At 38.5% G+C, this 16,462-nt stretch overlaps 1 protein-coding gene across 1 annotated transcript; it reads left to right on the top strand.

Moving 5' to 3' along the window:
• Positions 6,131 to 7,927, top strand: LOC109838414. The gene is made up of 3 exons (XM_020406864.1): positions 6,131 to 7,238; positions 7,705 to 7,793; positions 7,874 to 7,927. Exons 1-3 carry the CDS (start codon positions 6,131 to 6,133, stop codon positions 7,925 to 7,927), a joined length of 1,251 nt encoding a protein of 416 aa, XP_020262453.1.

Below are 16,462 nucleotides of genomic sequence, written 5' to 3'. Positions count from 1 at the left end.
TCAATCGATTCAACATTACCATTAGATTTAGCTGATAGATTATGAATCAAAGAAGAATTATACTCCAGTTCAAGATCATCGGCCCAAGAAACCCTTGAGGAGTTACCAGCTTCTATCCCAGATATTGGAGATTTACTTAAATGCCTCGATTGAACACCAATCATCTCCGATGAAGGCTGAGAGCAAAGAGGATTCACCAAGAAATCATTCTTCATAGATTTCCTCTTACTCTCATCCCTAGGGCCCGTAGATCTAATTACTCCAAGATCCAGATCAAGAACTTGACCAGATTGAGAGCTCAGAGTCTTACCAAGAATTTGACGAGATTGAGAGCTCAAAGCCGCACCAAGAATTTGACGAGATTGGATCCCTTTCAATCTAGGGGAGATAGAAACAGGATCTAAAGCAGAATTCAGCAGATCAGCCATTAGAATCTTCTTCTTCTCCCCTTTAGGACCCGTCGACCCCATTAGATCTGATTCCGATGAGGATTCTCCGCCATCATCAGTAAAGCCAGCTACACCAGGATTCACAGGAAAGATCAAGCTTGAATTTGAAGATCGCAAGCTAATTTCCAAGATTTCCTCCCATTTTCCTTCTTGTTTTTTTGCCATCTCAAAAACTCGACAGAGGCATATTTTAGCAAAACAAATCTCTCGCTAACTTACGCCAGCGAAACCTCCCCTTGCCATTTTTCTATTTGTCACATATGGTTTCAAATGTTGTTATTATTGTTACGTTGATCTGTGCCTGCTACTAGCATATTCACATTGAAAATTCAAAAATGAGTTTCACTTTATATATTTATTTATGGTTAATTGAGATAGACCCCTTTAGTAACACTGATATGTACTGACTAGCTACCTGTTATATGCTTACTACCTTTGTAGCTTCATTGCTGCAGATAGTCCCCTCTGGACTAATTTATTTTTGGAACGCTTGTATCCTTGTCGAAATTTTCACTTTATATAATTATTGAACGAATTCCCAAAATATATCAATAACCAGTTGACATTTGACATAATATCTGCTATTACATTTGACATAATATCTCAATAACCAATTGGACGGCACACTATTCTGTAACATTCAGAAAGTTTCTGGGATCCAAAATATAAAACTCCTATAGAAGTCCACTTTGTAATGTCAACATTAGTGAGAAATAGAGGTTGCTAAAAGTTAACAATTTCCTTTTCACTTGCATTCATATTTTTTACTGCTTGTAATTCATAATAGTCCCACATAGGGCACTTGATTTCTTAAATGTGTGGATGATATTAATCGTTGTAATACCATGTGACCGTGCAAGGAAAATGCTAATCAAATTAGATGTAAGAGTCGACAATTCAGAAAAACATGCAATCATGCACACATATCACTCAACTGCTAGTCCTTTTTCTTTCTTTCTTTTTTTCCTTTCCTTTTCTTTTCTTTTCTTTTTTCCCCCTTTAACATATCACTTGTTGATAGTTACATAGTAGTTCCATGCCCTTTTGTTGCTATTTAAAAGATGCATCCTGAAGTTTCTATATGTGCAAAGATTCGTTGCTCATGCACTATGTTAAATATATCATTTAGTTCATTGCCTAACAAGATTACCTGGTTCATTATCCTTTTATATATGACCTTCATAAATGTACTAGTGAAAGTTTCTGGTCTGCAATATCTTATATTTATTTGATTACTGTATTCTGTGTCTTTGTTCTATAGGAGACCAAAAACTATGGAAGAGATCTTAACAATAGATATAAAACCCGGATGGAAGAAGGGCACAAAGATCACATTTCCAGAAAAAGGCAATGAGCAACACAACCTAATACCTGCAGATCTTGTCTTCATTATCGATGAGAGGCCACATGGTATCTTCAAGAGAGAAGGCAATGATTTATTCTACACAACAATTATCTCCCCTCGCATTGCAATGCTTGAAATGAATAATTGTCAGTTCAACAATTATGTGGAATCTCGTGAGGGGTTTGATGTTTGGTTAATGTGTTTGTTATGATCCCTATCCCATCAAAATTATGTCTGTATTTTTCCTTTGATTGGGGTTATTGTGGCATTTTAAGGCGAATTGTGATGTTTATTCATAAGACAGATTTGCACATTCGAAAAAATTATGCTCTATTTAAATTTCTTTTTGATGTAGCATAAGTGGCTTCTTGTGGCATTGGTTATCGTAATAAACAATGTATATCATTTTGCAGGTGATGTATTCTTTGAGTTCTTTGCGCTTGGCATAGTAAAAAGAAAAAAAAATACATGATTGGTAATATTAATGTTATCTTGTTCAATATGTTCATGCTATTCCTGAATGGGTTATGTACATGCCTGTGCATATTTTGATAATTCAAAAAGTTTACAAAAAACCCCCTAAATTTTGCAAAAAGGCCCCAATAGTTTACAAAAAAACTCCTAAAAGTTTACAAAAAACACCCTAAAAGTATTATACATATATAGCTACTATAGTTAAATGGGCAAATGGACGGTCCGTTTATTAAATGGGCGGGTAATAACCCGCCCATTTAGAAAATGTTAAATGGATCATAAATGGGGAAATGGGCAAAATATGCCCGCCCATTTATGACCCGCCCATTTAATATTCAAATCCACCCATTTGAGTTGAATCCTATAGTTCTCGACAAATATGTGTCCTCTGAGATTGATAAATTCGGTTGCAGAATTAGGTGGCCCTTTCAATTCATATATACCCAAAACTTTGGGATGAGCTGTTCAGAAATCTAATGCAGTTTGGCATGTTGATGAACCCGGTTATTCTCCCAAAAGTGTATGGCATTGTTTTGAATATATTACCATTTGAGAATAACACTGAAACTTTAGCTAGACGCATTGTTGAGGCTAGCACAAAGTCAACAAATGTCGAGCTACCAGCAGCAAGAGATTGCAATGGATAATAATTTCTCTATTTATTGAAATTGATTGTTATAAGCAGGTGGATCATAATTTGCTTCCAGAATGCTCTAATTTGTGAGCCAAATTCTTCCATCTTTGTGTATTTTTTGGCAAATAAAAAAATAGAACCGATGAAATATGAAAAAATGGATATTCATTATTTGTTATGATTCTATATTAGTAATTCAAATAAATAACATTTTAGTTATTAATTATCTAAGAAATATATTATTAGTTCCAATAGAATTGATATTCTTTTAATATTACTAAATTATTAATTTCTAACAAAGTCATAAACCATTAACCTAACAAAGGTTATTTATTAATTTAATAATTAAATATTATTATTTTAGTTATCAGTTTATTCATACTAATTTTATCAAATTATTTTTTAATAATATTTAACTATTAGCAGGTTTATTAATTACTATTAGCTCACATGAATATTACTTCAAATTATTGTTTTAATTGTATTCAATCACTCTTGCAAATAAATATTTAATAATTAATTGGTATAAAATGTTCAAACCTAATAATTTTAATTTATGTTTTCATTTAGTTACTTTATTTTTTCAATTTAATAAATTTAAAACTAAAATTGAATAAGAACTATAATAAATTAGTGTCATAGTGCGGGACAAACAAGAACTTATTCCAAAATTATCTTAATGTAAAAGCACTAATTCTTAATATCCTTTATGATATATAAGATTATTTAATACATGTAACAGTTAAAGAAATATTAATTACTAAATACCTAAAACATGTTATAAAATCAGTTTCATATAACTTAGGGAACATTTGTTAATTTGCGTATTGATATGAATATTGAATGAATGCTAAATTCTAAATTAAGCCATCTAAATAAAAGTAATTGTAAGTAACTATTACAAAAACAATTAAACTTTTGTAACTTAACTATCCATTTAAATATATGTATCTTAAATACCCAGCTTTTTTAAGTATTAGGCTATTAATTTAATTTTTAATTTTTAATAAAAATAATAAGTTTGCGAATAAATTAAAAATATTGTTAAAGACTCGGTTTAATATTTAAATGGAGAAATTTTTAAAAAAGCCCTTTTTCAATTTTATTGGGCAAAATCGACCCTCTCATAAAATAATTAGCAAAACCAACCGAAAAGGGTCGGTTTTGCAATTATGGAGCTGCACGGGACTAGTAGTCCCGTGCAGTCCGCCTACCCCACCAGCCCCGCATTTCTTTCGTTCTTTCTTTCGTTCTGTCGTTGCTTTCTCTTCTCGTGACCACTCTCCTGATTCTTCGTCCGAACTCAGATTTGAGTGATTCCGGGTGCGTTGGATGCTCGACGAAGAATTCGATCCGCTCTGGTGGTTGGATTATCTGTAGAGTGGTCGAGGCACGAGGGGCGTTGTCCTTTTTGTGAACAGTGCCGGGTTCCTGATTGGTCCAGGTTTTGGTTGTTCCGAAATCCTGTAAGCTTACGTAGCTCGCCGACTCACTTCAGTCGTTCATCGACGTCAATTGGGCTCCTATGGCTCGGATAGTGATGTTCATCGTCGCTCTTTAACGCTGAACCGTTCGTGGAGACCTATAGGCAATTTTCGATGCCTACATACCCCTAGCCCTCCGACCTCGTCGCGCCGCCGACACCATCGACCCCCACCGAACCCCCATCCTTAGGTGTGTTTTTCTTTTTAATTTTGCTGTTAATTTTTGAGAGAGATATTCATCAAATTTTGTTAGAATTGGGTGAATAATGTGTGATTTGGGAGTTAGGGTTTAGTTTAGCAATTATTTACATATGAGAGGGTTTAGCAATTATTTACATATGAGAGGGTTTAGCAATTATTTTTTAGAGGGATATTCATCAAATTTTGATAGAATTTGGGGAATAATGTTTTGGCTGTTAATTTTGCTAGAATTGGATAGGATTAGATTTTATTTTGTGCAATAGGATGAATAATGTGATTTGGGAGTTAGGGTTTAGTAATTATTTACATATGATGAATAATAATTAGGGTTTAGCCATTATTTGGGATTGATTAAAGTAATAAATTTGATGTTGATTTATTCAGATATTAATAGATTATTTGCATATGATGGACTGTGTATTTTCAGTTTCGATGATGAACTCCATACCCATTATTTGTTTCTTTAATGAGAGCCTCGGCGTCGGAGTGAATAATTTGCCTATGTATGATGGAGGTTCTCGGAAAATGTTCATGCTATCTAAGTCGTGTAATTTTGATGGAATGACTAGGAAAATACACAGAGTTACTAAAATTTAAGAAAGAAAAATATACAATTAGGGTGTTCTTCAACTGTCCGATAAATGAGAGTAGAACTATTGCCGTGGAGATTACCGAAGATGAGGAATTGAATGACATGAAACAATTAGTCGAGAAGCAAGCGTCAATTGAGTTGTTTATTGAGAAGTATCCGATTCAGGAATTTGCCCAAGTTTCACGACCTCAAGGAGAGTTTTCTCGGATGCTTGACTTAGACAACGAGTCGATTGGTTTTATGACATCTCCAAGTCAAGAGCCATGGTCTCAACCATAACATTTAAGTGAGTATTCTATCGGTGGGACGTCAACTAATATATTTAACGACGCTTCAGGTCATGTTACGGGTTACCCACCAGTCGGAGCAATTATAGAAGATGAAGCAGATGATGATTCAGATCATTTTGAAGAAGATGGCGTGCAAATTGATAGCATGCATGTGGCAGCTGGAATCGATGATGACGCCCGTTGGATGGAGCAATTTAACGTTAACAATGATTATGTGGAAGCTGAAGATCCGTTGCCCGACGAGTTTCATAATGAGGATTGGATAAATACTTCTCAAGCTGGATTTGTTGATGTTGGTCCAAATTTACAACGACCCGAGGACTTCACTTTTAAAAAAGGGGATCTATTCGAGAGCAATGAGGCACTGATCTTTACAATTCGAGAATGATCCATCAAGAATCGGGTCAAATTCAAGCCGGTAAAAACTAATGCAACAAACTACAATGTGAAATGCTTCTTTAACGATAAGAATGAAGTAGAGAACGCAAATGAGCAAGATGAGAGAAATAAAAAATGTCCTTGGTTGCTAAATGCCGCCGTGAGAAAATCATCAAATGGGCAATTTGTAATATGTAGATATTGCGGACTTCATACATGTTACAACCCGTCGGTGGATGTCGATGATTATTCCACATCTTCTTCTTATATATGTAAGCTAATTATGCCTGAAGTTAGAGCTGAACTTGATCTGAATGCAGGTCAGATATTTCAGAGGGTATATGACATGCGGGGGATTAAGATATCTAAATATAAGGCATATGATGCAAGGCGGAAAGCGTTGTCTAAAATTTTTGGAGATTGGGAAAAATCATATGAATTACTTCCACAGTATCTTGAAGCTATCAAACAAAATAATCCGGGTACTGAATACGAAATATTATCTGAAGAGATTGCACCGGGTATGGAGAGGTTCACTCGCGTGTTTTGGGCATTTGGTCCTGCTATTAAGGGCTTTACTTTTTGTCGTCCGCTATTGAGTATTGATGGTACACATTTATATGGAAAGTACAAAGGCGTGCTTCTTGTAGCTACCGGTGTAGATGCAAATGACGGGTTATTTCCTCTAGCATTTGCAGTCATGGAGGTGGAGGATACGTCTAGTTGGAAGTGGTTTTTTAAACTTATATACAAGTGGATTCCAAGTGTCCGTGCGCCAAGAATAATTACCTTTATTTCGGATAGGATGAAAGGAATTATAAGAGCGTTACATGAGGGTTTTAGTGCACCACATCACCATCGATATTGTTTAAGGCATATAAGAGATAATTTCAAGAAAAAACATGATGATATTAATTTGCAAAATCTTTTGTGGCAAGCCGGGTGTGCAACCGACACATTAGTGTATGACCATTGCAGGGAGAAAATCAAGTCTTTGTCATTAGATGCACATAATTGGATTGAAAATAACTTGAAGCCCCAATTCGAGCATCGGTGGGCATTATGTAAGGATGAGGGTGTGCGGTTTTGTATGATGACGACTAATTGCTCCGAGAGCTTTAACTGCGTTCTTAAAGGAGCACGAGCTATGCCAATACAATCTTTGGTTGCAAGAACATTCTATAAACTAAACGCATACTTCAACAAAAGGCGTGGTGATGGCATAGACTGGACAACACGTTACACACCAAAAAATGAGTCCATTTTGCATAGAAGAATTGAGGCAGCAAGATCATGTCAAATTACCGTATTCAACGACAACGAATGGCAGGTACAGGATTGTGACGGTATCTACACCGTTAAACTATTTGATGTTGATTGCACTTGCACATGTAACATACCACAACTCCAAAAAATACCTTGTGCACATGTGCTTGCGGCTTCTTCTAATCAGCCGGGAGGTGCTAGAATTCCCAGAAATCGGTATTGCGCGCCTTGGTATTCAACAGCTCACTATCAAAAGATATATAGTAAGAGTTTTCATCCACCTGATGATAGTCGGTATTGGCCTGAATATAATGGACCACGTATAATTCCACCTTAGTACCGGAGACAAGCAGGTCGACCACGATCTGTGCGAATTAGGGGAACCATGGATCAAGGGCGAGAAGAAGTGGTCAAGCATAAAAAATGTAGTCTTTGTAAACAACCGGGACATACTCGACCTCGTTGTCCATTTAGACACAATAGATAGCAACTAATTGGTAATTTATATCATTTTTTATTTTTATATACTTTAATAAAGAAACTGAATTACTATATGATTGATTATTGACATGTGTATAATTGTATGTGCAGGTTTGTACACCATGGATCCTGGGCCGGTTAGTGATGAGGTCTTACATGACCAGGCTCAGCATCGTTCACATATTATATCCTGTACAAAGGTAATTCAGTTACTTTATAATTGTAATATTTGCATTTACATAATATTACATTCTTATACTATCATTTTCTGTACAGACAGGAGGGAGTATCGTTATGGTTGATCATAGCCTCAGCCATAGCCGTTGGCGGTTAGAGGATGAGCGTATCATATCAGCTGTAGGACGGGCCGGCTTCTTGACTTGTTCAAAGCTTCATTGGATAAAGCTCGATTGGCCCCTACTAACCGCGTTGATGGATAGATGGAGACCTGAGACCAATACTTTCCACTTCCGGATGGGCGAGGCTACCATTACTCTACAAGATGTAGCTGTGATACTCGGTCTCCGTATAGATGGTCCGTGCATTACCGGCACTGATAGTGATGTATGGCCTCGAAGATGTGAGGAGTTGTTAGGTGTAGCTCCAGAGCCTATGCCTCGAGGAAATATTAAGTTGAAGTGGTTGAGAGAGACCTTCTCAGTACCGTTGCCTGTTGATGCCCCACAAATTTTGGTTGACCAACATGCACGTGCATACATTATGCACATGATTGGTACTATATTATTTCCAGATTCAAGTAAAGATAAAGTGCATGCGAGGTATGTGTATTTATAATATGAATCTGTATTTCATTTAATTAGCTTATTTTTAATAAATTGGAATATTGTGAATATGCTAGGTGGTTACCACTCCTCAAGGACTTGGACGCATGTGGTACAAAATCGTGGGGTAGTGCCGTTTTGGCGTATTTATATAGAGAGATGTCAAAAGTGGCACTTATGCAAAATAGTGAGCTTAAAGGGTGTCTAAGCTTATTGCAAGTATGGGCATGGGAGAGACTTCATTTGAAGCCGAGTCTATGCACGCATTTACAATTAGATGGACAAATTCCACTGGGATGCAGGTATTGTATTTTTTATGTAGCGAATATAACTGTAGTTATCATTGTAGTACTAAATGTATGACAAACATTTTTTGTAGATGGAATGTCGAAAAATGCTATGACGAGACCCCGACTAGACAATTGGATTTCTACCGGAATGAGCTTGACCGTATGAAGATTTTTTAGGTAATTCTCACCGAAAACATGCGCTTTTTCTTCTACATACTGAAAACCCAATTCTGATATGCAACTGCATTAAATTATTATAGATGGAATGGGAGCCCTACACCCAATTTCTAGCTCAGCTACCCCTAATATGCACAGAATACCAAGTTGTATGGAGAGCTAGAGTTCCTCCTATATGTTTGGAGATAGTAGAAATACATGTACCGGCCCGCGTGCTTCGACAATATGATCGTGCACAACATGTTCCGCAATTTGTTGAAAAGATAGAGAGGAAGGCAAAGAAAGGAGGCCAACAAATAAACTGGATGATCGTGCATCAAGCTTTTATACACAGATGGAATGATAGGCATTTTTGTATTGTCAACCAAATTGAACCAACTCCACGGGAATCAGATTACTACACTTGGTATTGGGACATAACCCGAAGATGGATACTTCATTCGACCACAATACCGGTTGAGTCGCAAAGAGGATATGTGCCCCGGGGTATAGATGAGAGAGAATTAGTAAGTATTTTCATATTTTGATCTAAGTCCATTTTTATTGGTACTAAATGTGTTGAAAAATTTGCAGGTATCAGCAATAGATGAAGTTCAAACTCTTGCAAATCGTGGTTTGGAATTGGCTCGAGCAGGTACGATAAAATTAAATCTCAAATTTACATTCTGTAATATCGAATTTAATATGAAATTTTGTTTTTGAACTTTCTATCGTAGGTAGAAATCCCGAAGCACATGAACATGTATCAATATATCAGGCTATAATGCAGAGGCTTCAACAAGCCTTACACCGAACTCACGAAGATCGTCATGATGGACGGGAGGTATTGCCATTCGTATATACACGACAACAGCGACATAGTTGAGGACGATGCAGAAATGACGATGAAGCTGGACCTTCCCAACGTGTCGACGATGGAGCTGGACCGTCACAACCACAAACGCAACCGGATCACGAACTCGTCGAAGGGCGGTATGGAGGACGACGAAGACAAAGGAGGAGGAGGAGAGTTCTTGGATGTATGTAAACTACAGGTTATATACATTACAAAACTATTTAGGGATGTGATTTTTGGATTTGTAGTCGATAATATCATGTGATATGTTTGATTTCTAAGTGAGTTTGTGATGTTTTTATGTTGGATTTGTTAGTGGGAGTTTGTGGTGTTATTATGTTGGATTTGTTAGTGGGAGTTTGTGGTGTTATTATGTTGGATTTGTTAGTGGGAGTTTGTGGTGTGATGTGATTTGTTTGATTTGAAATGAGTATGTGGTGAAATCAGTATGTAATTTGTTAGTGGGAGTTTGTGTGGATGTATGCACAGGGACTACATGAAATGCAGTGGTGAAATGAGTATGTGACTTGTTAGAGGAAGTTTGTGTTGATGTATGCACAGGAAATACTTAAAATGCAGCCAAAAAGTGCACAAAAATGTGCACAGCAAGTGCACGGGACTAGCAGTCCCGTGCACTTCGTTTCTCAACAAAATGCACGGGACTGCTAGTCCCGTGCACTTTGTAAAACACCCTCCGCTGCAAAACCGACCCTTTTCTTTTAAAAATGGTCGGTTTTGCTAATATTTTTTAGTATAGGTCGATTTTGCCCATTAAATTTTAAAAATGGTTGGTTTTAAAAATTTCCCCTATTTAAATTTAGATCATTTTATATGGAACTAGTACTCCATGTGCACGCAATGCGAGCATGACACTATACATATTTGTGCAAAAAAATTTATTAGCAAAAGCTTAATAATGGACGATAGTTAGTAATTCGTTCAAGATATCAAATTTGTTAAAGTAGTTAAAATTATCAAGAAACTATGATAGAACTCTGAAACATGGAGCATAGACTTAATTGAAAAGGCTAAATATCCATATTGGTATTTTAATTCCACCTCGTTTACCAAGAACGTATTTTAATTAGGCAAACCTGCTTTAAGGCATTTTAATTGATTCAACTTACCAACAAGGCCACTTTTTTTGTCGGCGACCAGTTTACGGCGAGATCTCGTTACGTACGTGGCACGTGATGACTTAAACTGTTTTTCAGCTGCTAATGTGGCACGGGTTTTCTGACGTGGCAGTGTTTAAAGGCGGGAATTAACCCTCTAAAAATCCCAATTCACCCAAAATAGGACAGATCTGTGCCACATCAGCAGCTAAAAAACAGTTTAATTCATCACGTGCGACGCACGTGACGAGCTCTCGCCGGAAAGCTGGTCCCCGACGAGAAAAATAGCCTTGTTGGTGAGTTGAATCAATTAAAATGGCTTAAAGTAGGTTTGTCTAATTAAAATACATTCTTGATAAATGAGGTGGAATTAAAATACCAATATTGGTATTTAGCCTAATTGAAAAGCATTATTAAAGACAAAAATAGAGGCAGTGCATTGAATGTACATCAGTCAATCGAAAAGAAATCTTAAGATCCGATAGTAAAGAAGAACGAACCTGAGGTGAGGAGAGTCGGAGCTCACTTGAGACAACGAGCTCGCCTGTGTGAAAGGGGTTCGAGCTCACCTACAGGCGGACTGTGCGTGGACCTCACTTAAAGTAGAGGACCTCGCCTGCTGGAGTGAAAGAAGTTGCCTGACAAAGGAGCTCAAGCTCGCCTATCGTGGAGAGAGCTCGCCTGGAGAGACGAGGCGAGGGGAGGGAGCTCACCTGCGGGCGAGCCTATCGTGGAGAGAGCTCGCCTGGAGAGACGAGGCGAGGGGAGGGAGCTCACCTGCGGGCGAGGGTGAGCTCGCCTGAAGCATTCGTGGACCTCGCCTGCACGAGAGCGGAGAGCGGATGGACCTCGCCTGTTGCATGGTGGAAGCCAGCTGAACCCAGCTGGAGATCACCCTAAGGGTTTCCGTATAAAAGGAAAACCCTGTTCACGAGCGTAATTGAGCACAATGTTACATTAAACGCTGGGCGCTTCTAGTGGTCGGACTTGGCGCCCAGCGCTTAGTCGCCTAGGCGGGCGCTTAAGCTGTTTCTAGGCGTTTTTTTTCTTTCTTCATTTAAGTGGTGGTCGATGAGGTTTTGCTGAAGGTCGGAGGAGGTAGTGGAGGTGTTCATATTTGGAGGTTAATGGAGTTTGGAGGACGTGTAGGCTACGACACATAAAATCACAATCAATGCCTACAGGGTGCAATCCACGTAAGCAGATAATGCTTCCCTAAACGCTCGTAAAATCTAGGTGGGCATCATAAATACCGTCTAGACGCTAGGCGCTAGTTAGGCGGCCTAGGTACCGCCTAGGTCTAGGCGTACGCCTAAACGGACTAGGCGGAGGTTTTTTAAAACAGTGATTGAGCATACTTCATTTTGCGATTTCTCAAGAAGTTCTCTGGTGGGGGCTATTCTTAAGGAGATTTGAGAAGTATTTCGCTACAGTGAGCGGTTATTTGAGAAGAGAATTTGAGCGGTGATTTTGTGATTAAAAATCACATGCGGTACTTTGAGAGATCTCAAGTTTGAGATCTTCTCTTTTACAAGCTTTGTAATTTCTTGTGGTTAAATAAGAAATTATTTGTGCGGCTCCTGTGGACGTAGGTAAGTTTGTCGAACCATGTAAATCTGTTGTCTCGTCTGGTTTACTTATTATTTTATCTGTGTATTCGGTATTGCTTGAGTTGGTTGTTCTCTCTATGGGTGATTTAGCTTCCGCAGTGGTTAAATGGGCGTCCCTTGCTTCCAACAATTGGTATCAGATCATTTATTCATATTAATGGTGGTAGAACTTCTGATTTGAGGTGGTGCTTGATTATTATGTGGAGAACACAAGGTATTTGTTGGAATTCCTGAGAGAAACGGCTTTATTAATTCAAGCAGAAAATGACGTCTACAAGTAAAACAGTTAAAGTGGGAAAATATGAGATCGAAAAGTTCAATGGGAATAATAATTTTTCCTATTGGAGGATGCAGATAAAAAACTCGTTGATTTCGCAGAAATTGCACAAGGCTTTGGCGGGAAGAGAAAATAAGAACAAAGATATGTCAAATGAGGATTGGGAAGAGTTAGATCTCAAAGTACGAGCATCGATTATCCTATGCTTCGAGAGGGACGTTGTTTTCTTGGTGGATGGAGAGGAAACGACTGCAGGCGTGTGGTCAAAGTTAGAGAGTACATTCAAAACGAAGAGTATAACAAATCAGATCTACTTGAAATCCAGTTTGTGTACTTGCAAGATGGAGGAAGGTTCATTAATCTGGGAATAAATTAAAAAATTTGATAGGATCATATCGGATTTGAAGGACATTAACGTGAAAGTAGAAGATGAGGATCAATCACTTCTGCTACTTCTTTATTTACCGAAGTCTAATGAGAACTTGGTACAAATATTGATGCTTGTGGGTGACAATTTGAAGATGGATGAGACTAGAACGGCGCTTCTAGCAGATGATCTTTAGAAAATTACAACTACTGATATGGCCACTAGTGGTAACAAGGAACAGGCACATGGATTGTTTGTTAGAGTAAGGAACAATAAGCGAGAAAAAGACAAGGGAGGAAAGTCTAGATCGAAATCAAGATCTCCTGGGGGAAGACCGTGTTTTAAATGCGGTGAGCTTGGGCATTTCAACGTCGACTGTTCTAACAAAAGAGTAGGTAGGAAAAATAACAACAATAAAATCGAGAGGAGATAAGGCAAGGAAGAGGAGAGTTACGCCTCGGAGGAAGGGAGCGATAAGGAATGCTATGTTGTTACGATGGTGAAGATATCTTCGGTAAGTGGATTCTTGATTCAGGTTGCTCTTACCATATGTGCCCAAATAGAAAATGATTTACTACCTATAGAAGCATTGATGGTGGAACCGTATTAATGGTGAATAACCATGCTTGTAAAACGGTGGGGCTTGGTGATATAAAAATCAAGATGTATGATGGAGTGGTCAAAACCTTGACGGATGTGAGGCACGTTCCCGACTTGCGAAAAAATCTTATCTCAATTGGTGCTTTAAACTCCAGTGGTTGCAAGATAGTAATAGAGAACAGAGTAAAGAAGGTTGATCGGGGTTCCTTAGTAGTAATGAAGGGGATTTGTCATGATAATCTATATACTCTCTCGGGTACGATAGTAACAGGAGATGCAACGGTTGGAACTGAAGGAAGTGGTTGAAACCCATGTGAGCACACTTGGTTATGACATAGGCGGCTTGGGTACATGTTAGAGAAGGGTCTAGATCTGTTTGGTAAGGAAGGTTTGCTGAAGAACATGAAGAAACCTTTCATGGATTTTTGTGAGGATTGTGTGTACGAAAAGGCGCACAGGATCCAGTTCTTAAAAAGTAAGCACAAGAGTAGAGGTATATTAGACTATGTGCATACATATATTTGGGGTCCGGCTCAGACAACTTCCAAGGGTGGTTTTAGGTATTTTGTCTCGTTCATAGACGATTATTCTAGGTATGCTCGGATTTATTTTCTTAAGCATAAGAATGAGGTATTCGAGATATTCAAGAAGTGGAAAGTAATGGTTGAGAACAGGACATACAAGAAATTAAAGACACTGAGATTTGATAACGGTATAGAGTATACAGACAGTGCTTTCAATGAGTTATGTGACCAGGAGGGTATTGCTCGATATTGAACAGTTAGGTCTACACCACAGCAGAATGGAGTCGTAGAGAGACTGAATAGTACATTACGGAAGAAATCAATGAGTATGTGATCATATGTTGGTTTGGGTAAAGAATAGTGGGCAGAAGCGGTTGCTACATCTTGTTACATAGTGAATCGTTCTCCACATTCGACATTAGATGGTGATGTACCCTATCGGGTATGGTCAAGGGAGCATGCAAATTATGATAAACTTAGGATTTTTGGATGTACCGTCTACTATCACGTCAAACGAGGGAAAGCTTGACGCGAGAGCCAAGAAGGCAATATTCTTGGGGTATACAAAGGGCGTAAAAGGCCATCGTCTTTGGTGTACAGAAGATTCTAAATTCGTGATCAGCAGAGATGTTACATTTGATGAGAAATCCATGATTGCTAGGGCATCTAAGAATAATGGTGTTAGGACTATTGGGACTTCAAAGTCTCAAGTGATTGAAATAGAACCTAAATACCAACCAGGTTGTAATCATGTTCAAGAGGAGGATCATGAGGATGATGAGCTTGAACAGGAGGAGGTTCAGCAAGAAAATGTACAGGTATTACAACAACAGCAGCTCGAAGATAGTTTGGCTTCCACTAGGCCAAGGCGAGCATATAAGAAGGTTCATAAGCTGGGGTTAGATCAACCTCTGAAGCACTATGTGCGGGTAAATTTAGTCGAGTACGCACTCTCGGTGAAGGATGATGAGCCGGACACCTTTAAAGAAGCTATTCGGGATATGGATAGTGAGAGTTGGTTGGCTACGATGGAGAAAAAGATGGAATCTCTTCGGAAGAACCAAACATGGGAGGTAGTTCCATTGCCCGTAGGGAGGAAAGCTATTGGTTGTAAGTGGGTGTACAAGAGAAAGGTGGATCCTTCCGAGCTTGTTGGTACAAGGTACAAGGCTAGACTAGTGGATAAGGGGTTTGCACAAAGAGAGGGTGTGCATTACAATGAGATTTTTTCTCCGGTGGTGAAACACACTTCTATTCGAATGCTATTAAGTATTGTTACTCATAGTGATCTTGAGCTGGAACAACTCAATGTCAAAACAGCCTTCTTGCACAGAGATTTGGAGGAAGAAATCTATATGCATCATCCTGAGAGTTACAAGGTTAAGGATAAGGAGCATCAGGTATGTCGCTTGAGGAAATCACTTTGTGGATTGAAACAATCTTCTCGACATTGGTACAAGCGATTTGACTCATTCATGCTAAAGCATGGGTTCTCCAGAAGTGATTGTGATTGTTGTTTCTACATTCGGGAGCTTTGTGAAGGTGACTATATCTATCTTTTTTTGTATGTGGATAACATGCTTATTGCTTCGAGAAGCAAGGTGGAGATAGATAGGTTGATATCTCAACTTGGTAAAGAGTTCGAGATAAAGGATATAGGAGCTGCTAAGAAAATACTAGGAATGGAGATTAGAAGAGAGCGGGCAAATCGACGATTGTTCTTGAGTCAGAAAGGCTACATTGAGCGGGTTATCGTAAGGTTTGGGATGCAAAGTGCTAAGTCGGTGGTGACTCCATTGGTTCCACACTTCAGGCTCTTAAGTAAACAATCTCCCACTACAGCGGAAGAGAAGGCATACATAGAGCGTGTACCTTATGCTAGTGCAGTTGGTAGTTTAATGTATGCAATGGTATGTAGACGTTCAGATATTTTACAGGCGGTCAGTGTAGTTAGTAGGTTTACAGCGAATCCGGGAAAGACACATTTAGAAGCGGTGAAATAGGTCCTGAGGTACTTGAAGGGTATCGCTGAAATGGGTCTGTGTTTTGGTGAAGATACATGTCAGATTGATGGGTTTATGGACTCAGATTATACGGACGATCTAGATAGATGGTGATACGAGTCGCCGTGCGAGCACCATTGATCGCGAAATTATCAAAGGTGGATTGAGAAGAAAATAACAAGAACACAAGAACAATTCAGTGGTAGTGAAGGAAAATACCCTCTCTAGATTATGAGAATAAAATAACTTACAATCTCTCACAATCTCACTAGAATTGAAGAACGATCTC

This window comes from Asparagus officinalis, chromosome 4, assembly GCF_001876935.1.
Source record: "Asparagus officinalis chromosome 4, Aspof.V1, whole genome shotgun sequence".
Lineage (NCBI taxonomy): Eukaryota > Viridiplantae > Streptophyta > Magnoliopsida > Asparagales > Asparagaceae > Asparagus > Asparagus officinalis.
Note: the sequence above shows the minus strand (reverse complement) of the source record. Positions and strands in the feature narration are given on the sequence as shown.

Excerpts from the sequence above, each read along its gene's own strand:
- LOC109838414 (XM_020406864.1), top strand. The coding sequence starts at position 6,131 with ATGCCTGAAGTTAGAGCTGAACTTGATCTGAATGCAGGTCAGATATTT. Across the intron at positions 7,239-7,704 it reads TGTTGATTGCACTTGCACAT|GTTTGTACACCATGGATCCT; the intron begins GTAACATACCAC and ends TTGTATGTGCAG. Across the intron at positions 7,794-7,873 it reads ATATTATATCCTGTACAAAG|GAGGGAGTATCGTTATGGTT; the intron begins GTAATTCAGTTA and ends CTGTACAGACAG.